This window comes from Drosophila miranda, chromosome XL (genome assembly GCF_003369915.1).
Source record: "Drosophila miranda strain MSH22 chromosome XL, D.miranda_PacBio2.1, whole genome shotgun sequence".
NCBI classification, from domain to species: Eukaryota; Metazoa; Arthropoda; class Insecta; order Diptera; family Drosophilidae; genus Drosophila; species Drosophila miranda.
This window is the reverse complement of record NC_046673.1, coordinates 9,741,544-9,766,981: the sequence shown is the minus strand read 5'-3', so window position 1 is coordinate 9,766,981 and position 25,438 is coordinate 9,741,544. Positions and strand designations below refer to the sequence as shown.

Sequence of the window (25,438 nt, the reverse complement as noted above, 5' to 3'; positions counted from 1 at the left end):
GATAAATTTTAGTCACACTACAGTATTGCACATGTTTACAGATTTACATACGAAAAAATGCCGAAAGTGTCTTATAATCAAAATTTCCACAATTTCTGGTTAAATTTTGATGAATTAAAGCAGTGTCCACGCAATGTGCCAACTGACCAAGGCAAAAATTGGGGCCAAGTTGTGCTAAAAAACATATTGCGTCTATTGCAAGCATGGCACAAACTAACAAAATACCTTTTGTTAGAAAGTTTTTTAATTTTTAGCTTATTCTAGCATATTTTTTTCTTCAATCTAGCTTATGGAGACTCTCAAAATCTGGCAGCACCTCCCTCTCGCTCTTTGCGCCAAATGTGTGCTTCAGGCGCTGCTCACTATCGATAAATGCGCGTTTAAGAAAATTACCAGATTATGTTGGGATTTCATTAATTATTGAAAATTAAATCACTAGCACGGGCAGCTAGTAGGCAACAAGAATTCGGACATGGACTTCAGAGCCGCAAAGACCAATTATTCATCCTGAAAACATCGAGACCCTCGAATGGCGCCACCATCGATTTATTTTGCATGTCATATTTATATTAGGTAGCGACGGCTCGGCGAGCTTTTGCGGGACATCATTTCTATTATGGTGCATGTCGAACGAAAAAACCCACATGGGGTTAGGGGTATGCTATCGAATTCTCATGAAAACATTACAATTTTGTTCAAACATGTCTTGAACGTACGTAACTTTTGATAACTGAAAGCTAAATTGTTCCCACCTTCTTAAGTTCTAGCATGGCCGCCCGGCAGCCGGCAGAGAAAGCTTTATCGATAGATGCGATAGCGGCCGGGCGCTGGTTATCGCTTGCAGTAACAGTGTGGCGGGCGTATATCGTCTTTAAATTAGATTCACCAAACAATTCAAACACACGTTTAGCGAAGATTCGGATTCGAACTGAATTTAATAGTGCACAATTAGTATGTATTTAGTAGGTAATCGCATTAACGTTACATTAATAACACTAAAACTAAACTGCTTTAACATTATGCGTACATATTATAATTCTGGTTGATTTAAATTTTTGCTACATGTATTCGTGGTTCGAGGGGGTGCCATGCCGCGGCTTAGAATGTGAATCTTTCATAAATAAATTACTCTACCGAACAGCAAGGCCAAGCTCTTGGTCTATCGTATAGGTATATTCTGTTTCAGTCTTTTTCTTTAAATTTAACGGGTTAAACGTATGTAGTTTATAAAAAAAAACAAAAAAAATAGTTGTCGTAGAAGATAACTATTTTCTAGCCTAAACTTAGGTTTTGGGGGAATATTCAATCGTGTAATTGTGTTTCGTGCAACTCAGATTGCATTTGTCTCAGGGGCTCAGCCCCGTCACCTCCGATGCTCCAACGAATTTGGGTTTACTCATCGGCTCCTCCTGCTGCACCATCCTCCGCAGTAGCAGAGGCATCATTGCTGGATGGTTCTGCGTCCTTTTCCAGGGCCGCCTGCAGCTCGACGAATATATCAATGAGATTGTTGATGCCAATCAGGTAGCCATCCTCATGGTTGCCCACCTTCCAGGCCGAATAGTGGTCGATGTGCAGCTCGGGGGGCAGGGACACCGTCTTGGCAAAGTCGATCAGCCAGATGCTGGCATGGTTATGGTCGTGGACAAACAGGAGGGAGCTACCGATCACCTCGTGCGTCTGGAAGAACTCTGATACGGCCAGAGTGGCGCGGATGGCGCGCAGACGCTGAATATAACGCGGCTGTTGAAGGGATAATGCAATCAGTGGATCAGTGGATCTTCCCTTGGGGTACCTACCAGAATCTGGGCATGGCCGCTGAGGAACTCCATGAAGGCCAGCTTGATTTGTTCGCGTGACTTTGTCGTTTTGAAATCTTTGGAACTGGTGCCATCGCTCTTCTTGATACCCTACGGAAGAGAAAGAGAAAGAAAACAATCAGTTTCAGAATACGATTCGAAAGATATTTTCTGATGGCTATATCTTTTATATGGAACCTTGTCATGCACACGACATTGATTTGGTTTTTGCCTTCGATCCTCGAACCCACTTTCGAATCAATGGGAACAATGGGAGCAACCGTTGTGATAATTATACTAGTGACTGGGGATTGGGGAACACCCACCTCGATGCGAAAGCCCAGCGTAGCCGTGCTGGAGATGGTCTCACGCCAGACCATGTACCGGGGCTTGGTCACCGCCTTGGCCGCGTGCTCCTCCAGTGTGGGGGCCTGGGCGTCTATCTGGATCATCTTGTCGTACATGTCCTTGCGCAGCTTGGGCTTCTCCTTGGCCTTGGACAGCTCCTCCTCGAGGTAGGTGCGCACACCCACCTTGCAGTCCATCACGCATGGCTGGACATAGTCGCTCAGCAGATCCTGGAGCTGCAAGTAAACTGCTGACGTGGAAAACAGCGGAAAGACGGATCAGAATGGGAAACCAGTAACAAGTATGGAAAAATGGATAAAGTGGAACTCACGGTCACCATCTTCGCTGGTCACCTGACCCTTAAAGACGGGCACATAGGGCCGGAGCAGGTCCTGCATAAGGATCTGAAAACACTCCTCTTCTTTGGGGCAAAGCTTCTTGAGGACGGTGCCCGGCTCAGGACCGGCCTTGAAGTTGCCCTGATGCCCGGCCAGTTGGACCCATGGATAGCGCTGCTTCTTGTACGTCTGAAAGAAGGGCGTCCATTGCACAATGTTGCGGATCTTCCGCCAGCCAGAGCTCTGAAAAGATCAAACAAACAGAAGAAGGGGATTAGAGATCATATCAGATCAGATCTGGTCAAAACATCCACAGGAAACAGATCCTCCCAACGAAACGATCAAAGGTTATCGGATGGAAGAAGAACACCTACGGGTGCTGCGATCAGGGACCTCTCTCTGGAGCTCCTTACCTTCTTTGTGCCTGGTACCCCGCCACCGCCAGCCGCCGTCGCTGATGTCGAGCCGGAGGAGGCGTCCGGGGCCCCCGATGTGGAGACATCCGAGTCCCACTCGGAGCTCAGGTCATCGCTGCTGGCATACCCATAGTCCCGCGGCATGGGCACCTCTAGCAACGACTTGGAGTACTGGATGTAGCCCGGACACAGACTCTGGCCCAGCGGCGAGTGGGAACGCCTAGGTCCCAGTCCCAGACCCAGCCCCGTGGGTGATGTGGGGGAACCTGAACCCGAACCAGAGCCCCCCAGGGGCAGCGAGTGTTGCTGCGAGAGCTTCCGGCTGCCGGCCAGATTCAGATTGAGGTTCACGTTATGCGCCACATGGTCGCCCGAGTTGGCCGTGATGCTGATGGTCGGCATCGAGAGCTTCTTCTCTGCCCGCTGCCGGATGCCGTGGGCCTGCGCAAAGGCCAGGCTGCATTTACGCGACTGCATGTTGTTGCCGGAGAGCTTGCGGCGGAAGAGCTTCTTGACGGTGGCGGATGGCGCTCCGGTGGTGGTGGTGCCGGAGCTGCTGGTGCCACCGGCGGTGTGGGCCTCTGGGTGGCCATTGTTGGTCTCCGCCTCGCTGCCCGCATCCGCATCGCTGTCTGCGGCCGCCTTCTTGGGCGCATCGCTGTCCTCGGCATCATCCTCGTCGTCATCGTCGTCGTTCTCCTCGTCGTCGAAGCGCAGCTTGGCTATGTCCTCGGGCGACATGTCCGGGAAGTGGAGCAGCTTGACGGTCACCTTCTTCCCCGCCTCATTGTAGTACACCTCCTTGGCGCTCATCCTGTCAAAGTCCTCGTAGATGCGGACCTGGGGCGATGGCGGCGGCGTGGGCGGTATCTGATTATGTTTCAGGGTCGAGCTCTGGAGTGGCAGCGATCCACCAGCGGATAGTGGTGTCAGCAAAGGCTTCCCGGCACCGGCACCAGCACCAGCACCAGGACCAGATCGGGGCGAGCGCGTGGCTTGCGGTGGCGACTTCTGCTTTTGTTTTTGCTTCTGTTGGGGTTGGGTTAGGGCACACACGGACATTTTACGCGACCTGCGTCGGGGACAGACGCTCGATGCTCCACTGTCGCATTAGACGGGCCGATTCCGACTCAAAGGCTGATTGCTATCAGTGCAAATGCAACTGCAACTGCAACTGCAACTGCAACTGCAACTGCGGCACAGATGGAAACACAGAGATAGAGATACAAGGATAGAGAGAGGCAGCCTCATTGCCGATGCTGGGGCTGATGTGGACGTGGATGTGGATGTGGATGCTGGGGCTGCTGCATTTTTGATTTTCTGCACAATTTGCGAACCCGTTCGCGCCTTAACCGCTAACAGCGCTCGCGTAAACCGTCAGCACAGCCATCCATCCATCCATCCATCCATCCATCCAGCCACCAGATCCCTCCTCAATCTCCCGTCTGCCGTCTGACGAGTGATTGGGCTCCAGCGATGGGAATGGGTCTCTAAGCAAGCCGATACCCTGTACCGCTCGAGGGCTTTCACTCGTCAAGTGCCAAAATGAGAGAGAGAGAGAGAGCGAAAGAGAGAGAAAGCGAGTTGACAGTAAAGAGAGACCGGAGAGAGAGCGGAGAGGACCTCAAACATCAAGATCTTAAAAGTAAATGCTACATCGATAATAAATTCCATTTCTACGGTATAAAAGAAATCAAAGACCCTACTGGATCACGGAAATCTAAGGGTTCGAAGAACTCTTAACTGGAGCCACCCTAGAGCTGTCTCCAAAGTTGAAATCTGTAAGGATTCTTTCAGATATTTTATCCGAATGTGGAAGGGAAAACTATCTTTCAAGTCAAAGAACCAAAGGGATCTATCTGTCTTTGCTCTGAGGGTATTTTCGCTTCGTTGTTGCTGATGGCCGATGGCCGATTGCCGATTGTTTTGCTTGTCTGCTTTTGGGGGCTGTTGGGCGCACACATCAATCAAAATTGATTAAATTTAATACACATGTATGTGCCATGTAACAACACACATGGAAAATGAGACAAAACAAAAACCATTCGCAAGTAGGCATTGTCGAAGCGTGTTGGCATCTTGGCAGCTCCATCTGCGGCATCCACACACCATCGGTGCCACAAGCCACAAGCCACAAGCCACAAGCCACTAGCGCTAGAAGCTTGGCGCAGCAATCCGCCAATGGGACCGGCCGACCGACCGCAAGTGGAAACCGCCCAGACCAGAGCCAGAGTCGGGCAAGGCAAGGCAAGGCAAGGCAATCCGAAACCCAAATCGAACAACACATTATGATAATAATGGAAATGCCAGCAGCAGCAGCACTGAGCTGCTATCCAGTTACGCCAGCCAGTGCACACCGCGACAGACAGACAGACAGACAGACAGACAGACAGACAGACAGACAGACAACAGCAACAACACTGAATAATGTGGCATATACATACATACATACATATAGTATAGTATGGTATACTGAAATTTCTTTATAAAATTTGACGTCATTCGCAAAAGTTGACGCTGTCGCCGCTAGGCGATAACGAAGCAACACAACCACAACCAACAACAACACCCAATAGACGACAGACACCAAACGACAACCGACAACCAACCGACAACCAATCGACAACCAACCGGCAACTAGTGGAAACCTTGGTAGAACACAGCGTTAGGTGCTATTTCTGTGCTATTTCAATCATTGATCGATCAAGAGTCTCTGGTAAATTAGGATATTGTATCTATAAGTACGGCCTGAAGCAGCAGGATTGTAAGCCCAAAAGATTGAAGTCCCCACACAGTCCTGTTTCTATTTAAAAGCTTTAATTTTTACTAAGATTCCTTTATTGAATAGCATCTTACGGTACACTCGTATTCGTTCGTAGAATGTGTCCTTTCGCTTATGGCAAATTTGGGAGAACGATGAAAAACCTTTTTAAAACCTTAGCACAAACCTTCCCTTAATCGAAGTTTGATTCATGTTCCCCTTTGTATCTCTGTATCTCTCTCTTTTAGTCCATCCCATCACCATTTAATATTACCCTACTCTAGTGATCATTTCTCATTTGAATTCTATATCTCCTGAGGATATTTCTTGGTTGTTGTTCTGATTCTCTCTTTAGCATTCCCTTTGCTTTGCTAGCCCCTCTCTTCGCTGACACCGCTCTTCCCTATAACGGAACTATCTTCTTGCTCGACTCTCTTAAATACGAGCGGATTTATTGGATTCGTTTCGATCGGAACGGAATGGAACGGAAAGGAACGGACTGGTGTCCGATCCGTCCTTAAATACAAATTTGCTGTCCGTTATCTAATAAACACAATTGTACAATCTTCGATGCCGTCAGCAGCAGCAGCAGTGTCGACGATAAAGACTCGGATATACTCGATGTGGGAGAGACACATGTACGGGGGGTATGGGGGGCATGGCGGGTATGGGGGGTTATGGGGTATAGCGTATGGGGAGGCATGTACCGTGCATATAGATACATTTATCGGAGCGTGTGTGGGGGTACGTAATGCCTGGAATCTCCTCCACACCCACACCCACAACACCCGACGACAGCCAGCCGCCCCAATCGAAGCAAATTCAACCAAATGGACTCTACGCGTTTAATGCGCACCATTCACATTCGCATAACAATATCTCTCTCTTTATTTCGTTTTTAACTACCAAAAGTTTCAAATTAATAAAGTAAACATTTTTCCCCATTTTTCTCCCATGGCATGTGTGCTTTGATACCCTTCCCCCCGTGTAGGGTATTGGCTGTGTGCTCTCATATGTTCTCGTGCATCCGCAAGATAGTCGCATGAGGAAAGTACATACATACAATATGTGTAAATAGGTGGGAACCATTTCAATTGGATCATTATATCCTATATCCAACGGCAAGTTTCCAAAGAAACGATCGCGTGTTCTATTTTTTTTTTAAATATATACTATACATAGCTTCTATAGAAACGTTTGATCGTTTAGAATGGGCCGTTTGGGCTCAGAAATCGTTTGAATGGAATTGCAAAGAGGATCCAATGAAGCTTTTAAATCTTCAGTAAGGTAAGTCCTGTTTAAAAAGGGCTCCCTATCAAGCCCGGTAGGAATTCCTCACTCTTTGGAACCTCTTAACTGTGAGATTGTGAGGGTATTTAAAGCTTCGCCTGATGCTCGAACCTGGCTTTCCTTTCCTTTACTTTCGTTTCGTTTTTTTTTTGTTGCCATTGACGCACAGAATAAATGGTTTTGGCTTTGGGATTCGATTTTGGGTGATCGGATGGATCGTCATGTGGGTGGGGTGGGCGCCTCACCGCCGCGTCGGATGTTCATGAATCGATCGCCACACCAATTAAGGCCCTGGGGCCAGTGCCGAGGGGGCTGGGAAGGGATGGCATGGCCGAGGGTTTAGTTCCATTTTTGGGCGCTTAATGAGCCTCAATTGCCGAATATGCTATACGAAAATAAACACGATTTCTGTATGCGTTTGTTTGCCTTTTCAATTATATAATTCACATCTGAGATACCCTTGAAGAGACATGGGACTTGGTGGCTACTTGGACTTTGATCGCAACGCCTGTGTGTCTATAGCTAACTGGCCGTGACTGTGCACAGATCCTTGCCGTACTCGTGTTTGTGGAATGATCGAAAGAGGCGCTTCTGCAAGGGTATCAAGCGCTTCGGCCCCCTCCGCCCCGAAAGCTAGCTTGGGGGAGGGGTTGTGGATCGTGTTCCCAAACTGCGTAGCACTCTAGGGGTAGAGACGAGACGGTGAGGCAGTGCCAGCGCCTGCGGAGGTGTGCTTAGGGGGCGGGAGAGAGTTCTCATTGACGTCGTCGTTTGTGTGGCTATTGTTATTGTTGTTGATGTTGATGTGTAAATGTTTACATAAACTTGAATAGAATGAATTTTCGGTGCAAAAGTCAGTTTTTGTCTAGAGCTGTTTCGTATAAAAGTTTTTGTATTGAATATGCCCGTCTGCCCCCCCTCGATTGAATTATAGATATTGATTCCCGAGGCTCTCTCTCTCTCTCTCTCTCTCTCTCTCGCTCTTGTTCTCTCTTATCATTTATTTCTCTTTCTCTGTGATAACTTCAAGCTCTCCCTCTCTCGCTCTATGTCGCTCTGTCGCACTCTCTCTGGAGGGGGCTTTGGCGGCGCGTGGTTCAATTAACACACTTTACAGCCAGCCCCCTAAAAAGTTGAAGACTTTCTTCCGTTTTCGAAAGACAACAAAGCTCGCACATCACAAAAACACAATCAAAAACAAACACACAAATACATACACACACTAACAAACGCACAACGAAAACAAAAACAAAAACAAGAGCAACAAGAAACTGTTCCAAAACCAGGCAACAAAATATTTTAATTAAAATAAGAATAAAAACCAAAAAATATCAGAATCAGAAAAATGATAATTTTTGGAATTTTTGTGTGTGTGTTTGATGCTGTCTTCATATTTTGTTGTTGGAGGCGCTTGACGCGGTCGGTCGATCTGTCGGTCTCTGGCCAATGCCTGGGAGAATGACACGGAGAGGAGAGCGAGTGCGGAGGCCCAAGGAGAGAGTGGAACACTTGGAACACATGTATCGTACACACTCGTATACAAAGCTTGGAGAGAGCGAGAACGGTATACGGTGGAATCACACGCGGAAAAGACACGGCACGATGAGAAAAGACGAAACAACGGGAGCCCGAGCCAGCCGCACGCGATCGCTGCAAAAGCTCAACTGGTCGACTCTGCTCTGGAACTGAAACAGAAACCGAAACCGAAACTGAACGGAACTGAATTGAATGGAGCAGAGGCGCAGCACAGCACAGCACAACAGAGCAGACAGTCAGCCGACCGACCGACCGACCAACCCACAGAGCCGCCCCACCGACGACGAGCACCGCCAGCAAAAGCAGAAGCAACGGGATCGGGTGTCCTCCTCCTTCTCTGCCTCCTCCAACTATCGTACAATGAAAACCGAAATGAAGCTGTGCAGAGAGAGAGAGAGAGACAGAGAGAGAGAGAGAGCGAGAGAGAGGCTGGAGCTGATAAGATGGGTAGGGTGGTTGGGTGAATGCGAAGTGGAGAGGAGTGTCGACAGTGTGGGAAGAGGGTGCAGCACCAGCAACAGTGGGAGGAGCACGTCAGACGTAATTGCGAAATTATCGAGCGTTAGGAGATAAATAGGCCGAGATGGGTAAGGGGGAGGTGGGACAGAGACAGACCCAGACCCAGACATCTGATGGATTACTGTGGTGATGGTGAGAGGCAGGAGGAGCAGAATTAAATAGAATGAATGTGAGGCACAGATTAGATGGGGAGGTGGTGGGACACAGACACACAGAGATGCGTCCAATTAGAAGTGGAAGTCCGAAAGGAAAGATGAATTTGATGAGAGGCTATATTGAAGGGGGGTTGGGGATGGAAGGAGGTGCGATGTCATTGAAGAGATGGTCTCTTATTAGAGGATGCATTGAAGAAGGTGGCCAAATCGGGTCTGGGTCTGGTTTTGGGGATGGTTCAAAGCTCAATAGTTGGCCAAGAGACTTTACTTGAACCGAGGGCCAACGGTATGACGTAGTTTCTGATTAGAATGTCATGCAACAGGGTCACCGATCCTCGAGCCAGAGCTTGGAAATCTATCAGACAACGTTTCCAGAACTTATTCTGACAGAATAGAAGATACCAGATCTTCTTTAATGAGTACCCCAATGAGATTCCCAGTGGGAAATATCTTTTAGCTTCTTCAACCTTTCTGCAATGCAGAGCAATGCAAAGATCCTTCCTTTGCCGCAATTAAACGTGAACTTTCTCCAGAGCAAAACAGAGCAAAGAAACGGAGATCGGTCTTAGGAGAAAGCGTACATTATATTCAACCGAAGATCCTTTGTCGAGATCGATGATTACTTTCTCCAGCAAAGCTCCATGCGCGCGCAGCTTTTTCTCATAGGAGGTGCCTACTCCTCTCTCCAACACTGTTTCTCTCTCGCTCTCTTCATCACTCTCTCTGCGCCTTGGCTTACTTATCAGTTGAACAATCTCATTTTCACACGATCCCCGCTTTACGCATCAGCGACTCCTCTCTCATTCTCCCTCTCTCTCGCTCGCTCTCTCTGTAATTATCTCTCTCGCTTAGCCGACTTCTGCGTCAGCGGCTTGTGACGTCAATGGCATCGGAGAACAGCTTTCGCACCGGACCGGTCCAACAGTCCAATCCAAGGGCAACAACAAGCCCGAGAAGAGAATCAAGAAAAAGCTCGATCGCCGCCCGCCACCCAGATATGCGATTATTTCGCCTTAGCGAAGACAGTAACCAATCCGCTGGGAGAGAGCTTTCCCAACGCGTTCGTTGGTTTCGGGGTAAAGCTTTCGGGGAAAACTAATCAGACCCCCCGACTCTTACCTTTTTCTTGGCCGCCTCCGCAGCACTGATCACGTACAGATCGACAATGCCCAGGAGGCAGTCGTCGCAACGGCAGACATCCTCGCCGAAGGCCAGCGAGCCCAGGCTGCTCGTCGAGTCCAGGGAGTCGGTGCGTCGCAGCCGGCTCAATATGGAGGCGCCACCAGCGCCCACCAAGGACATGCCCGCTATCATAGGACTGCCACTCCCCGAGGCCTCGCCCGGAGATGGGGGCATAACGGCGGTGCTCGGGGCGCCACCCGCAGCGGCAGCAGCGGCCTCGATTTTGCGCGCCAGCAGCTGCTCCATGAGCGTGCGCGGACGCGATGAGGACGGAAACAGGGCCATGTCTTCTGTTCCTGCTCCTGCACCTGCTCCTCCTTTACGTCCACCTCCGCCGACACTTGCCACTTGAGTTCTTTGCCTAAGTCTTTCGTTACTTCCCTCTCTCTCTCTCTCTTTCTCGCTCTCTCTCTTTCTGTTCACTCTTCTGTATCTTTTTATTGAATATTCCCGGAACGGAGCGGAATCCAATCCCTATTAATTAAGCGTAACTTGCAACATACCTGTAAAGAAAGCACAAAAAAAGTTCAGGGTTAGTGGAAGCTTTTATCATGGGTTGAGCTTTTTTCTAGGAAATATATGAATATTTCAGGTATTTTGGGTGAGATTTTTCGATTATTCGTATGGGTCGGATGGGTTTCCAGCGTCTCCTTGTTCTAATACTAAAACTTTATTTATTTTAATCCTTGATTTCCAACTTTTTAACTACCACTTATAGGACCTGAGTCGTACAGGCTCAAACTGGATCACACAACTACATATATGCTCTTTCATCTTTCATTATGAAATATTTTCCATGCCCTTATTTCTGATTCTGATTCTGATTCTGTGCATTCGTATTTCAGATAATGCTGCTTCCTTTCTGAAAGCCTCCATTAATTATTTGAAAATCTTGAATCCAACTACTCAACGCAATCTATCAGATTCTTTGAAGGGGCATCATAAATTACGTGTATGATCGGAGGTGCAATCTAAAGACGATCTCTAATCTTGGTCGGATCTTTGTCGGTATCTTTTTGTTATCGTTTTGATGGGCTTCTTGGAGAGTTCCTTGCCACATCCACATCCACAAGTCAAATATTTATGGGCCACAATTTGTTGTCTGTCGCGCGCTTATCTGCGATCTGTCGAGCAAAAGACAGAAGGATGCCGATGGAGCTCTGAGACTGACACTGACACTGAGCCAGAGCCAGAGCCAGAGTCGAGAGACGTTGGGGCGTTAGAAGTGGCATTCGCTTAATCGTAAAGCCGATAAAGATTTCTTGTTAATTAACAAGAAAATCCAACAGAGACGGAGATACTGTACAAAGTTTTCCCATTTCCCATGGCAAAAGCCCAAAAAGAAAAGAAAAGAAAAAACCCGTTGAAGCTGCCCCGACACTGGCTGTCTTAGCCACGTCTTTTGCCATGGCTCCTTAGCCATGCCGATTGCCGCTGCCTGCCAGTGGCTGCTGCCTGCTGGCTGCCTCTTGCCGGCTGTAGTCGTCATCCGCATCATATCGCCGCATTTATGCGCACATAAAAGTTAAATAATAGATCCAAAAGATACATTTGCCAGTCTCCCCAGTCCCCAGTCCCCAGTCCCCAGCCACAACTCCTACTCCAACTCCAACTGCAATTGCTCCAACTTTAGCTTCAAGTGGCAGCCCGTTGCACGTTGCACAGTCCGCAGGCTGCCCCACCAATGCTGGTTGGCTCGTTGGTTGGGTTGCCCGTTGTTGTTAGCCAAATGATTTATAAGCGGCATGCCACAAATCGTGTTGTTGGCTTTTGCTTTTTGCTGTTGCTGTTGCTGTTTTCTGTTGCTGTTGTTATACCCTGACCATAAATCCGAAAAAGGGGTATTACAATTTAATAGTCTCCCCAAAAAGAGCCCCAAAAGAGCCTCAATGTTAACATTTAACTTGAGGACAATAGATATTTTTAATTGAGGGAAAAACAATGAAATTGTGCCCTCAAGCGCTCAAGAACGGAAAGAGTATTCTCAATCACAGGACATTTCCTGACTTAGGGGCTCTCTCAGAAATCCTACAAGTACTATTTATACACACTCGTACACCCAGAGAAAAATAGATTAGTGAAAAATCTATGCACATTTCATAATTAAAATAAATATATGTATATTTGAAATATATTTCCACAACAAATGCGGTATACATATTATGGTAAGTTTATTTTAAAGTCTTTTTATATTCTCTGGGTGTAGAAGAATATCCGTTCGCTTATGGGAAATTGTGTACCAAAATCAAACAGCAAACGATGGAAGGAAGGACGGGGGGAATGGGCATAGAATTAAATAGAGCACACCGTGTTCGTCTTGGACCTGGACCCCGCATCGCTTTAGTTTTTCATCGCTTTTCCGCCGCTTTTCAGCTTTTATTTGTGTCTGTTGTTGGTATTGCTTAAGCCAACTGTCTTGTACTATTATGGGCGCTCGTCTTATCAATAATTTATGTCAGATTATACCGTTATGTCACAATAAATTAAAGTTGGCAACTTATTTTCCAGACTCCACTCCGTCCGACAATCCGACCGTACGACAGTCGGTTGAACCGTCGAACAGTCCGTTTTGTGTGTGCATTTGTATTTGTATTTGGCTTTTTAGTTTTTTATTATGGCCAAATCTGTCAGTTTAGTGGCACATTTGGAAAAATGCTTTGAAAACTGAACGTGCCACCGTCTGTGTCTGCCTCTCCCTCTATCTATAGCCAACCACTGTACTCCACAGCACTCCACTCCACAGCACTCCATGGCACTCCACAGCACTCCAATGCACTCCAATGCACTCCACTCCACTCCAGTTGCAGTAGCGATTTTTCCAGTGGAGATCGAGATCGGGGCACATCTTTGGGACGTTGGCGTGCGGTGGCAAATTTCACTGTCACGCCTCGTTTTCAATTAACTTGTTGGCGGGGACCGCCGCCGCAGCGTCCATAAATCAAATGAGTCCCCTACGAAACCACGAACCAGTAGTCCTCCTCCTCCTCCTCCTCCTCCTAGCAGTTCCCATCTCTGTCCTGCTGCTAACTGAATTTGATTTATGAAGATCGCTTCATTTGGCTTCTGCGGCAGGGGCAGCGGCAGCGGCAGCGGCTTTGCCTCCTTTGGTTGCGGTTGCTCCATGTCAAAGTTTATCGACGGGAAGCGGCTGTTGGCTGCTGGCTGTTGGCTGGCGGCTGTTGGCTGCTTGATTAATGCCTTTGTCGGGTCTTTGAGGCCCCGATCGTCTGACTCTGGCTTTGGCTTTGGCCACTGTCCAGTGACCATAAAAGCGCAACTGCGAGTGCAACTGCAACTGCTGCAAGCTGCTGTTTATGGAAGTTGCATGTCTGCTTCTTTGTCGCTCACTCATTTCCTCTCTAGAGCCTCTGTACAGCGCCACACTGGGGTCAAAGCACACAGCCAGGACCTTTAGTACTTATATCTATAAAATCGGACCATAATATCTATCTCTTCTTAACTTTTAGAAGCCTTGGGAACGGGGAGGTTAGGTGTTATTTTAATGTAATCAGAATTTATTTATCTTTCAAGCCCAAAAACCCAAGAAACCCCGAAAACAAAAACTCACTCTTTGTTGCGCTCCTCCATTGGACTCCTCCCAGAGCAAACAATCGTAAACTCGGAATCACAGAAACAGAAAACTTATCAACAAACAAACAAAAATATGTATATTTCAGCCGAAAATAATAATAAAAGGCGGCGCGAATAAAGGCGGGCGAGAAGATCGAATCGAAGCGAATGAAACTGCTTGTGGATCAGATGGGATCGTATCGTATCGCACTCTGTGTGGATGTGGATGTGGATGGTATCGCATGGGGGGACTCGCACTCGGACTGAGATCGGGTCGGACCAGCGATCGTTCGCTTGTTGACTTTGGAACGGTGCACGCGCAACTGAAGTCGTGGAAGTGGCAGCAGCCGCCAGCAAAGCTTCGGGCCGCGAGAGGCCGCGACCGAAGGCAGGCCAGGCCAGACCAAACCGAAGAGCTGCAGCCGATCAGCCAAGAGTCAAGCGATCGATGTGGGGCTGGCTGGCAAGAGGAGACCCTCCTCTTGGTCGGACTGTTTGTGGTTCTGTCTGTGACTCTGGCTCTGGCTCTGTCTCTGGCCCCGGGTCTGGGTCTGACACTGAGGCCTAATCCCAGGCTCTAATCGCCGCATAAATCAGCAACGACATGATGGAATAATGACTCTGATTGAAACACGGCAAGGAAATGGTGCGACAAATGTCATGCAGATGAAGGGTCCACAACAGAGCCAGCTCTGGGCCTGGGCCTGGGTCTGGGCCTGACAGATCCTCCGACAAGGCGACTAATTGCGGCGGCAAATTGCCTTGCATGCATTTGATTTGCATAATGCAAATTGCAGCTCGTTCTAATCGGTAGCGCTCGATCTTGGATCGTGGGGTCCCCCTTTGCTCCACTCCCACCCCTCTCACCATTCTGGGGGTCGGCTTGGCTTTATGACAGACTTCGGCTGCGGCTGTCACAATATTTGTACGGTATTAATTGACCACTTGACGCCCCTCAGCCACAGAACCAGCAGCAGCCGCAGGCACACCCCCATCCCCAGTCCCCAGTCCGCAATCCCGGAGGAGGGCAGAGCAGGCGTGGCAAGGAGAGGAGGGGAGGGGAGGAGAGGAAGAGAGTTTGTTTAAGTGTTTTATGAAGTCAGACAGATGGTCTGGCCAGATAAGTGAGGCACTGGCTCTGTGGCTCCGCTCCCAGAGGTATGGCATCGTATGGCATCGCACGGCATCGCTCATAGCCTGTCATAGGCACCAGAGACCAGACCAAACCGAACCGAACTGAACCGAGCGCAGAAAGTTGAGAGATACAAAGATACATACGGAATGAGGCAGGATGGGAGCTGCAAAGCTGCAAAGGTGCAACACTGCAACTGGAGCCAAAATCGAACCAAAAGCTATGCCTCATACTCGTATTCGTACCCGTAAATGTATCAAATTTCTTTATCTTTTCATCGGTTATCTCTGGGGAGAGCGATATCTATTTCCAAACATTTATTTACCCCTTATCAACTGTTGCCTAAACATGCCACAATCTTGGAGGGGCGACTGCTAGCGAGGCACCACTGTACTACAGAATAAGTAAGCGATCAAATGGCAATAAGCAGTTGGACAAAAATTTCCTGGAATTCTGGATATTCTGGCATTGCTTTCAGCTATAAGACGAAGAAAAAGCCACAACAACTGTTGGCGGTGGCTTCTACAGAAGTAATACAATATTTAACTAATTTGTTCAATAGCAATACTTTTACGTATCATAACGTGTATTTTGTTATTGCATTCTCGGGCATTCCATGTGCTTCTAGCCGGCGTCAGTGCAATGGGAACAATGGGAATGGGCAAGCCAGCCACCTCATATTTCACTGATGGTTAAAGGGATTCAAGCAGCGGAGTCCTGCCCTGTCTATGAGGCATCTTGAAGGAACTAATTGGACGAAGAAGCCCATGTCCATGTCTTCTCTTGAAGTGTGGACTACAGTAGGAGAAGCGTGTCTACCGTGTAGATCAGCCCCGGAGCCTGCAGTTGTTTGTTGCTTGCTGCTTGCTGCTTGCTGCCTGCTGTTTGCTGCATGTTGCATGTGGCGCGTGTATTTGCGGCGGGTGTCGCACGTTGGGACATGCGACATAACATAACCTTTAAGGCCATCTACAGGGAGGAAGCCAAAGGAATGACAAATATGCTGGACACGCAAGTCGCAACAACTTTTCTGGCCACTGCAGTGGATTGGATTGCTTGGATCGTGGATCGGGGGACAGACAGCCAGACTGCGATTCGATTCAGAGGAAATTGCAAACGAAATAAGCCAAGAACATGTACATACGAGTTTGTACAAGAACCAGAGGGAAAGTGCAACAGGGAAACGACCGAGCAACAACCGACAACAACTTCGACAAGAGCAAATGACTCGAATTGCGCGCACACCCGAGAGACCCACCGATCGGATCCGACCCGGCACGGCCCGTCTAGAAGAAGGGCCTTGGAGCCGGGACGGTGACGGGGACGGAGACGAGGTGCCGCGGAAGCTGTTTGCTTCATACTTCTTGACTTGCAGTTCAGTTACTCACACTTCGAGGGTGATTTCGATGGATACCCTCACTGTTGCTCGCCCAACTTTGAGGATAACTATGCAGAGTACAATACAGAAAGAAGCAGTGCCCACATCTCCTTTCGGGTGAGCTCGGGTCGAGTTGATTGAAATTTTTTAGAGAGAGATTATAGCAGAGAGGTCACGTCACCGAAACCATCCAATCTATGTACATATATTCATATCAGACCACCTTTTTTTGTAGCAAATGCCAGAAATCACAGAATCGAAAATGGTCTCTTTATCCGTTCGCTTACAGGAAATTTGTACAGCCTTGGCCGTCTGGAATCAGAATATTCATAACAATATCGAAATTTCGACCTCTCCTTCGTTGCCCCACGACCTCTAGGCCTACAAATCGGCACCCGCAAAAGGTAGTGCCAAATGCAGTACAGATTGTACTCCCGTTACCCAATACATTCTTTTATGGTTTCATTACAGAGTGCTCGCCCTATATCCCGCCTCAGAGAAACAATTGGTATTATCCAGGAAGTGTTTCTTATTGAATACTGAATGTGCCAGGGTATCGGAGCCGTCGGCTTGCCAAAGCTTACATTGAGCTCTTATTTCTTTGTGGCTTCAATGACTCGGCATTGTGGCAGGGTGGCAGGGTGGCAGGGCTTGGGGGCATGAATGCGATGTAATTTACTTTTCGACGATCTTCATTGCGATCGCTGATGGGCGGGCAACCGCAGTTTGCTGACGTCAACGGAAGTTGTCGCTTGTGCGAAGGCCAACATTGTTGTACCAAGAAGTGCTCCCAGATCCCAGATCCCAGAGGCAGAGGGAGAGGAGGAGGAGGAGGAGCAGGTTGTTGCAAAAAGCCAGTCAGATCTCAGCGCTAAATCGATTTCTCACACAATTAGTGGGCGTCATAATTCCCCATTCCCCAGTTCCAGCACCACTCCATTCCATTCCATTCCACTCCGCTCGAAACGAACCCAACCCAACGCGAGACGAGACGAGGCGAGGCGGCGCTGATGTGTTGATTAGATATGAGGACGGGGCCGTGCCGATCGGCTGCTGACGGATGTGCACGAACAAGCCATAAAAGAAAGAAAAAAATAAAAAATAAACTAAAACGACACGATCCAATAATAATGGTAAATGCGCTCTGTCGGTACCCATCCATCCACAAAAAATTCTACGACGTCAGAGCTTTCATCATGATCACTCAGTCGATCCTCAGATGTAAAAAAGTTCTAGCAGAAATGACGGGGAACAGCAGTGCATAAGTACACCAGGTAGACATTATAGTTTCGTGAATTTTTAAGTGCCGTAAACACTAAATAGTTAGATCTGCTTGGGTTAGATCTTGAAGCACTCTGTCGACTGTCGATCCAAGACTGGAAGGAGTATAATCTTTGCCTTCGCCAGACCTCAGACGTCATTACGACCATCCCCAAAACCCATACCCATACCCATACCCATACCCAACGAGAGTCAAAGGCTGATATTATTAATGATCATGACTGGAGCGATTTCAGCTCGTAAACAAAGGCACTCCAGAGCTCTAGTGACATCACAGCGACGTCAGCAGTCGCCAAAGCCAAAGCCCAAAGCCCAATGCCGAAAGCCGAAAGCGCAAAGCCAGAGAGGCACCCACATGCCCGGAGGCTTTATCTTTAAGTAAGCAAAAGGCATTTCCATGAATCCCACGCCGCATTGGACTCACCAACGACCACAATAGCAAAACAATACCTCGCGACAGTCTGCCGTCTGCCATCTGCCATCTGCCCCATGCCACATTTCCACACCCAATGCCCCCCCCCGCCCTGCACCGTTCAGATGGAATGCAAAGAAAAACTAAACAAGATCGCCGTACCGTACCGTACCGTACTGTCCCCTGTCCCCTGTCCGCTGTCCACTGTCGTGGCGGTGACAAGTGGTGATAAGGCGGCGCACGATGACAGCCGGCGGCAGAGTGAGTAGGATACTCGTACCAGGAAATGGTGGGCCATTTCAAACACGGTAGATATCGGACGAAATATGTATATATATGTGCATATATGTACAGACGCGGGCATCGCATCATCATCATCTGTGGGTCTGACGGCGAGCAGGGAAGAATGAGTACGAGATGATATATTCATTCCAGATAATTCCCTGACTTTCTATAACTTAAAGCAAGAATGTCTGGGCTACGTGTGTAGGCTCATTCGAAAGAGCAATTCCGAATGCGAAATCCAGCTAATAATTGATGGAATGGAACTCAAATGACACAAAAAACCCGACTCCAAGCCGGAACGGGGGGGGGACTGACAGTTCAAACAGTTCCATGACTTATTGTGTAATCCCCCCAGCCACCCCGTGACGTAGATGACTCTCTGGATACATGTGCATATCATCGAAGATCTAATGAGACCTACGGACACAATTCTTGTGGGGGAATCACCCTCCACCCTCGTGCAGGTATCGTATCGTTGGTATCCCTAACGATTATGGCCTTTGTGGATTGCCGAGCCGAGGGCATACTATAACTGCCAAGGAGATAAACCCCTCTGGCTGATAAGCGCATAAAATTATTAACAATACACATACATATGTAGGTCTGGGACACACACACACACACACACACACACACACACCTCAACCTGTGATAAATATCCAAGCGGATGACTTTATTATCATGCCAAAATAATTCGGTTTCTAATACTTTTATTCGGTTTTACATAACCCAACCTATCCCCACACTTCCACTCTCTCTCTCTCTCTCTCTGTTCTGCTCCCTGTAGCCTTTGCTATGTACATACAAATATGTATGTGTGTATATAATATTTATCTATAATACGGTACATAATACATTAAGATAAGCTCTGTCCTCGCTCTCGCTCTCGTTGCTTCGCGTTGTTGCTGGCGCTGCTCTGCCTTTTGCCCGTTCTAGATAAAAGGGAATCATTTTTATCAAAGCACCCAATTTCAACATCATCCCATGCCCATGCCCCATGCCCCGTGTCGCTCCAAAACCAACAAAAATTGAGTACAATACACAGAGAGAAACAGAAAAAAAAAAACAAAAAAAAAAGAAAGTCAAAATTCTCGGGAGAGCGAGGGAGCGAGCAACAGAACCTCATTTTGTGATAAGATAAAAATCAAATTAATTAACAGCCTTTTAAGCAATTGCACACACACACACACACACACACACACAGTCGTACAAATATGCACCAAGGGGTTATCTCTTTGGCTCTCGTTCAGTCCTTTCTTTGTTTTTCTTTTGCTTCTACTTCCACGGACATAAGAAAAATGAAAAACACACTATGTAGATATATGTATAATATATGTAATGCACATAAATACATACATACATATGTATTGATAATAGTATATTGTTCCTATATTCCTATATGTGTATATCCTTAGCCCTAGTCTTTAATCCAGCGCATCATTCAGTTCTGCCTAAAGCAAACAAAAAGTACATATATTTTAGGGATTATTATTAACAATAGTATTCAACGATCTATGTACACACATACATATGCATGTGTGTGCACATAAACAGTGACAACAACAAATACTGTTTCTATATTCCTAATCCTAGCTTCAACTACAGTTATCCCTATGCTATCCTATCCTCTGCTATCCTTCGCTCTTCCTCCTCTCTATTGTGGCTCTGTTCTGTGTGCTTTAATTTATAGATTGAGATTTCCCATTACTGTATGTTGTCGTCTTCATCGCTGGCGCTGGTGCCTACCTTCTTGGTGCCATCTCGCAGCAGCGTGGCAGCCAGCATTTCGCTGAGCAGACGGTGTGGATCTTCCTCTGTCGCTGTGGCCCTCTCCCCAACACGATCCCTCTGCGTCTGTGTCTGCTTCTGTGGCTGTGGCTGTGGCTGCGGCTGTTGCTTCTGCTGATCCTCCTGTTCCGCTTGCACCTGCAGCTGCTGCTGCTGCTGCTGATCCTCCTCCTCCAGCTCGAGATCCTCAATCACCGGTTCGTCCACCTCCACCTCCTCATCGTCGTCCTCGTCGCCGCTGGTGCTGTGACTGCGACTGGACTTTCTGGCCAGGGCCACACGAACGCCATTCACAATGCACTCGCCGCCGTCCAGGGCGGATATCGTGGAGCCGCAGTAGTAGAGATTGCTGCAGCTGCTCGCGGCACTGACATCCGACTGGCCTTCGTCCTTGGCAAATCCTTGGCCCATGCCGGCGGCCGAGGCTGCTCCCGCTTCCAGCGAGCAGCGGCGCTGCCCGCGGGACCGCTGCAGCCGAAAGTACTCCATCTCCTCCATGCTGATGCCGCAGGCGGTGATGTCGTCCGAGTAGTCGGACACCACCACCGATGGTGTGCGCACGTAGCGCACCCCGGCCCCCAGCTCGCTGAAGCAGCTCTGCGTGGACTCCCGCCTGGAGCCGGGTGGAGCTGCCAGTGCGGCCACCAGTCTCTCCTCCAGCAGCACCTTGGTGGGCACTCCAACGGCACCGACCAATCCCCCGGTACCGGTGGGCGAGGTGAGGGGCGACGAGTCCGGCAGAGCGGTGGGCTCGGCCAAAGGCAACAGGGCCGGACGCAGCGGCAGATCGGTGACGGTCAGGGTCATGCGACGTTGGGGCGGAATTGTCACCACCTCGATGTGGACATCGTCCACTTCCAGGCCCAAGGCGGAGTCGCTGCTGGCGCAGCGCGTTACCTTGCCCTTCCGGGAGCGCGAGGTGGCGCCCACTGTAGCACCGGAATCCTCGTTGTCGCTGCTGTAGGGACTCAACCCGCCCCCGGTCACATTGCAGCCCTCATCCGAGTTGGCGGCACTGGTGGCCGTTCCGCCCGAGGCAGCGGCTGCCTTCAGCTCCCGCTCGCGTTCCGCCTGCTGTTCCTGCTGCACAATCATGGCCTGGAATTTGTGAATCAACAGCTGGATGGGTTTCACTTGCTCTTCCGTTCGCCCGGTGTTCTCCTCTCCTGGGGTTTTGGCTCCAGTTTCAGTGCCTGCGGCTCTTTCTGTTGGACTTCTGCTCGTGGGCTCTTCTATATGATGGATAATGTCCTTGAAGAAGGCGGCACGGAGTTGAGCCTTGTGCCTGGCCAGACGCTGCAGACGCTGTTCACATGGAGCGGTAGATCCGTTTTCTTCGTTCCTTTTATGCCTCTCTTTGGATGTTGCTGCAATTCTAGTTCTTGGTTCACTTTCTTTTGCTGTTGCTGTTGCTGTTGCTGTTGTTGATGTTGCTTTTGTTGTGGGTGTTGTTGCTTTATGGTTGCTGCTGCTGCTGCTGGCGATCTGCTCGGATCGCTGTTGTGTTGTATGCTCCGCCGCCGCTGTTCGAAAACTAAAAGCCGTTGGCTCTGCCGCTTCGAATTTATTTTCCACGTTAACCGTTGCCAACGCTGTAGTCGACGTCGCTGCCGTTGCTGCGGCCGCTGCCGACGTCGCTGTCGTTATCTTTGGCATGACATCGAATTTGAAAGCGGGGGCGGTGGAATAAAAACTCGAACCGTCGCGAACATTGCCGCCGCACGCACTCATCGCTGTTGCCGTCGCCGCCGCCGTCACCGTCACCGTCGGGGGGCAATATAAACGCGGATTTCCCTTATGGGAAATTGGAAATGAAAGCGCCGCTGCTTTCGTTCGCATCCAAAAAAACCATTCTACCGTCCGCACACTTCAAATGGCACCTGCCGTTGCCGTCGCTAAACTGTTGGGCCCGGGCTCGGTTTTGGTTTCGGTCTCGGTCTGGGGTTCTGGGGGTCTGGTCTGCTGCCTGGCTGCCTGGCTGCTGTGGTGCGGGGTGTGCGGGCTGTGTGGGGTGGGGGGTGGTGGGCGGTGCGGGTGCAGGTGCGGGTGCGGTGCTGGTGCTTGCGGCTGTTTTCTGTTGCGGGTGTATTGTTGATAGTTTTTTTTAAGTATGTTTTTTGTTGTATGTACATATATTTGTGATTGTTGCTCTGACGATGGGGCTCTATTGAATTTTTGTAATTGCTCATTGCCCCGACACCCGAGCGCGAGCGCGCCCGCGCACCCGCAGCAACAGCTGCTGCTAGTACAGGACGGGGCGGGTCGGGGCGGGGCCTCTACTGTTGGGGGTAATTGTGATCTTGAAACGTTGACGCAATGTGCAATGATCCCGCGCACGTACACACTTACACACAGCCACTGGCAGACACTTGTAACTGCTTATACATACATTCATACATAAGTAATAATACATATGTATGTATTATGCACATGCATATGTATACACGTACATATTTCGTTTTTGTTGCTGCGCTCCAATTGCTTTGCTAGTGTATATTAACTTGAGCGCGTAATTGCATTTAAGCACAAAGCACACACGAGCAAACACAAACACGCACGCACACGGGCAAAAAACAGGGACTGAGCTGAGAGCTGAGAAAAAGCAGAGACAGAGATAGCAACAGCAACAGCGACAGCACAGCGATAGCAAAAACGGCCACAAACACACACACACACGCACACAAGTACCGTATGACAGCACTGACAGGCAACTGACGCACAATGGGATGAAACGATGATTTATTGCCCCATCCCCATAAGATTCGCTTGTAATCGCTGTATATAGTACATGTTAGGGATAGTAGTCCCATACATATCTATACAAAATTAATTATTCATTCACCCGTTCGACGACTAATTACGACCGCTATCGCTGACAGAATCTAGTATGCAGGGAATCCGCTATAAACGCACGTGATTCACTAATTGCGAAATCATCACGGTGACCCATTGTGCAGTGACGCCGCGGCGATAGAGCACTTTGTTCAACACCAGCGCTGTGACGTCAGTGGGTGAATACGCAGACGCAACAGCGCAGCTTGACTCAGACAGGGTATCCAAAGAGCGACCATGACAAGGGCGTTGCGAAGCGATTACTCAACTCCACCCACTCTTCGCCTTGCCGTTGCGGCTATCGTCAACGACACTTGACGGCGAAATTGCCGTCTTTCGTCGCAGGCAACGGTATACATAAAGGCCGAAACATTGATACCCTTGGTGATCGATATACAGTGATCGGAGCCTGGTCTTGCATAGAAACATAGAGAGGGAAATGGTTTTATCGACTTGGTTTCTTATGCTGTGTTTATGTGCGCATCCTTCTCATCTCCTGGCCCGTTTTAATTAAGTGGTGTTCTCCCTGCATAGAGTATAAAAAGCGGCGGCAAGCAATTAAAAAAAATCCAACTTTTTGTTAATTTTCTGTGATTTGTTCACATTCGTTCTTGTTGCTGTATTTTTTTGTTGGTTTTTTTTGCTGGCTGACAAGACGCACGGACGCTGGGTGCTGACGCCGATAGGCTCCGGGGCGGAATGACGTGGTAGCAGCTTAAAGTGATATCCCCCCTATCGCTCCTCCCTCACCAATGTAGTTGTGAAATCAAAACCACTTTAGGTTTACACACCTGCGATCGAGATCGATATACCCGTGTGTGTGAGTGTTCTGTATATGTGTGTGCATGGGCAATTACGTCAATGCATTTGTCGAAACAGAAACACAAAGTAAACAAGAAAAAAACTGAAGGATAATGACCAGTCTCAATATCGTTCTCATTCTCTCACTCTGGCTGTATCTCTCCCTCTCTTTTCCTCAGCGCATTGTGCTTTTGGCCCAGTGACCGAAATCTCCGCAATAAACTTTCAAAGCTTCCCCCTGCCTGACCAAAGTGTATTACCGTAAGGTGAGGACGGACTCCCCAGAGAGCGCCCCAGAGAGTGCACACACAAAGAGAGCGGGAGAAAGAGTGGCCAATATACATATGTATGTATGTTTTTGCAAAGGCAGCTTGGCTTTCTCACAGCGGGGCTTGAAGAATGGCTAATGGCTTGATGAGTGAGGATTGAGGTACCCTACACTTCACACACTAACATACACACGCAATAACCATTCCGTCGTCTCAAAATGGTCAAAGCAGGCCATTTGACGCGCGCATTCGCAAACGCGTAGATTGTGTGCCGTTTATTGTTGTCTCATTCATTCTGGTTTTATTTGTTCATCGCTGCCTGACATTGATCATGCCTATGCTTTCGGTGTCTCTCTTTCGCTCTGTGTGAGTGTGTGTGTGTCTGTGTGCGTGCCTTCGAATTAGTGAAAACTATAAATGATGCCCGCGCGAAACTGTTAATTGAAAAGCACATGCAAATTACATTTCTTGCAGAACTCAATTTTCGTTTCGCTCTCTTCGTAACGGTTTGGCGCGCGACCAGCCAGACGCCGCTGCTGCTGCAGTTGTTGCTGTTGTTGTGTGAGGCGCGGGGCCTGCGCTTGTTTCGCGATTCACTGTGCGCAAGCAACTGAAATCCGAAATTCGAATTCCGAAATGTGCTCACAGGTCAAGAGGAGAGGCTTTGGGGCCGCTGCAGCTAATAATCTACGCAGCTCGGTCGGCAGCAAAGCTCGGCTCAAGCACAGCTCGAATTTTGACTGCACTGGAAAAAACGGTGCCTATATACCCTTTCAAAGCGCTATACTAATCCTTTGCAGCTTTGGAAAATGCATAAAGGGCTCCACTTCCTATAATACCGAAGGATTCATACACCAATTCCTTCACGCGGAAGGCTAGGTGTCAAACCCAGATCTAGTTGGGGCTACGCTGATATTTGTAACCAGCAGAAAGCTGAATTTTCTGGGACTGCAGAGAGATGATGATTTTGAGTATAAAGCACCGCCGGCACGTCCCTAATTTTGTTTTTAGCTATCCTCTCCGTTCTGACTAGTCCTTATGGCCTTTACAATAATTGGTAGGTGTGCAAGACCACCAATAACATCCTTGTGTTATGTGATAAGCAGACAGAGCGACCTCTCTATGTTCTGTACCACTCTCAAACCCAATAACACCAAGGACCACGTATGTTCGACGACAGCCCATATCACCCGCATCTAGACCCGTCGACAAAGCCGCACTCTGAAATGTCATGAATTTTTAAGTTATCCGGCCTGGGGTTTCCTGAAATGTTATCCGATTGGTCAATAATTAATTTTCTAACAAAAATACATACTTAATTGAAATCACACCCTTTTCAACGGTCA

General features: G+C 48.6%; 2 protein-coding genes across 8 annotated transcripts; both read right to left on the bottom strand.

The window, feature by feature from the left end:
- Window positions 1–911: 911 nt before the first annotated feature.
- On the bottom strand, window positions 912–8,658 carry LOC108155578. 5 transcript variants are annotated; one of them, XM_033398686.1, is made up of 6 exons: window positions 8,482–8,658; window positions 2,899–4,093; window positions 2,479–2,728; window positions 2,126–2,397; window positions 1,800–1,910; window positions 912–1,743 (listed from the first exon to the last, which is right to left on the bottom strand). In XM_033398686.1, the coding sequence occupies exons 2-6, from the start codon at window positions 3,961–3,963 to the stop codon at window positions 1,393–1,395; spliced, it is 2,049 nt and encodes a 682-aa protein (XP_033254577.1). In that variant the 5' UTR covers window positions 3,964–4,093; window positions 8,482–8,658; the 3' UTR covers window positions 912–1,392. The 5 variants fall into 5 exon arrangements, with proteins under 5 accessions (XP_033254577.1, XP_033254571.1, XP_017141973.1 ...); XM_033398680.1 differs by having other exon boundaries at window positions 2,899–4,087; XM_017286484.2 differs by having other exon boundaries at window positions 8,486–8,658.
- A 1,968-nt stretch (window positions 8,659–10,626) lies between these two features.
- On the bottom strand, window positions 10,627–24,699 carry LOC108155592. Of its 3 annotated transcripts, XR_004474733.1 has the most exons (3): window positions 24,556–24,699; window positions 22,641–22,782; window positions 10,767–10,847 (listed from the first exon to the last, which is right to left on the bottom strand). XR_004474733.1 is itself a non-coding variant. In XM_017286513.2 (2 exons), exons 1-2 carry the CDS (start codon window positions 22,027–22,029, stop codon window positions 10,782–10,784), a joined length of 1,947 nt encoding a protein of 648 aa, XP_017142002.1. In that variant the 5' UTR covers window positions 22,030–22,175; the 3' UTR covers window positions 10,627–10,781. The 3 variants fall into 3 exon arrangements, 1 of the variants encoding a protein (XP_017142002.1); XM_017286513.2 differs by lacking the exons at window positions 22,641–22,782; window positions 24,556–24,699 and adding an exon at window positions 20,149–22,175 and having other exon boundaries at window positions 10,627–10,847; XR_004474732.1 differs by lacking the exon at window positions 24,556–24,699 and having other exon boundaries at window positions 22,641–24,549.
- Between the last annotated feature and the right edge of the window lie 739 nt (window positions 24,700–25,438).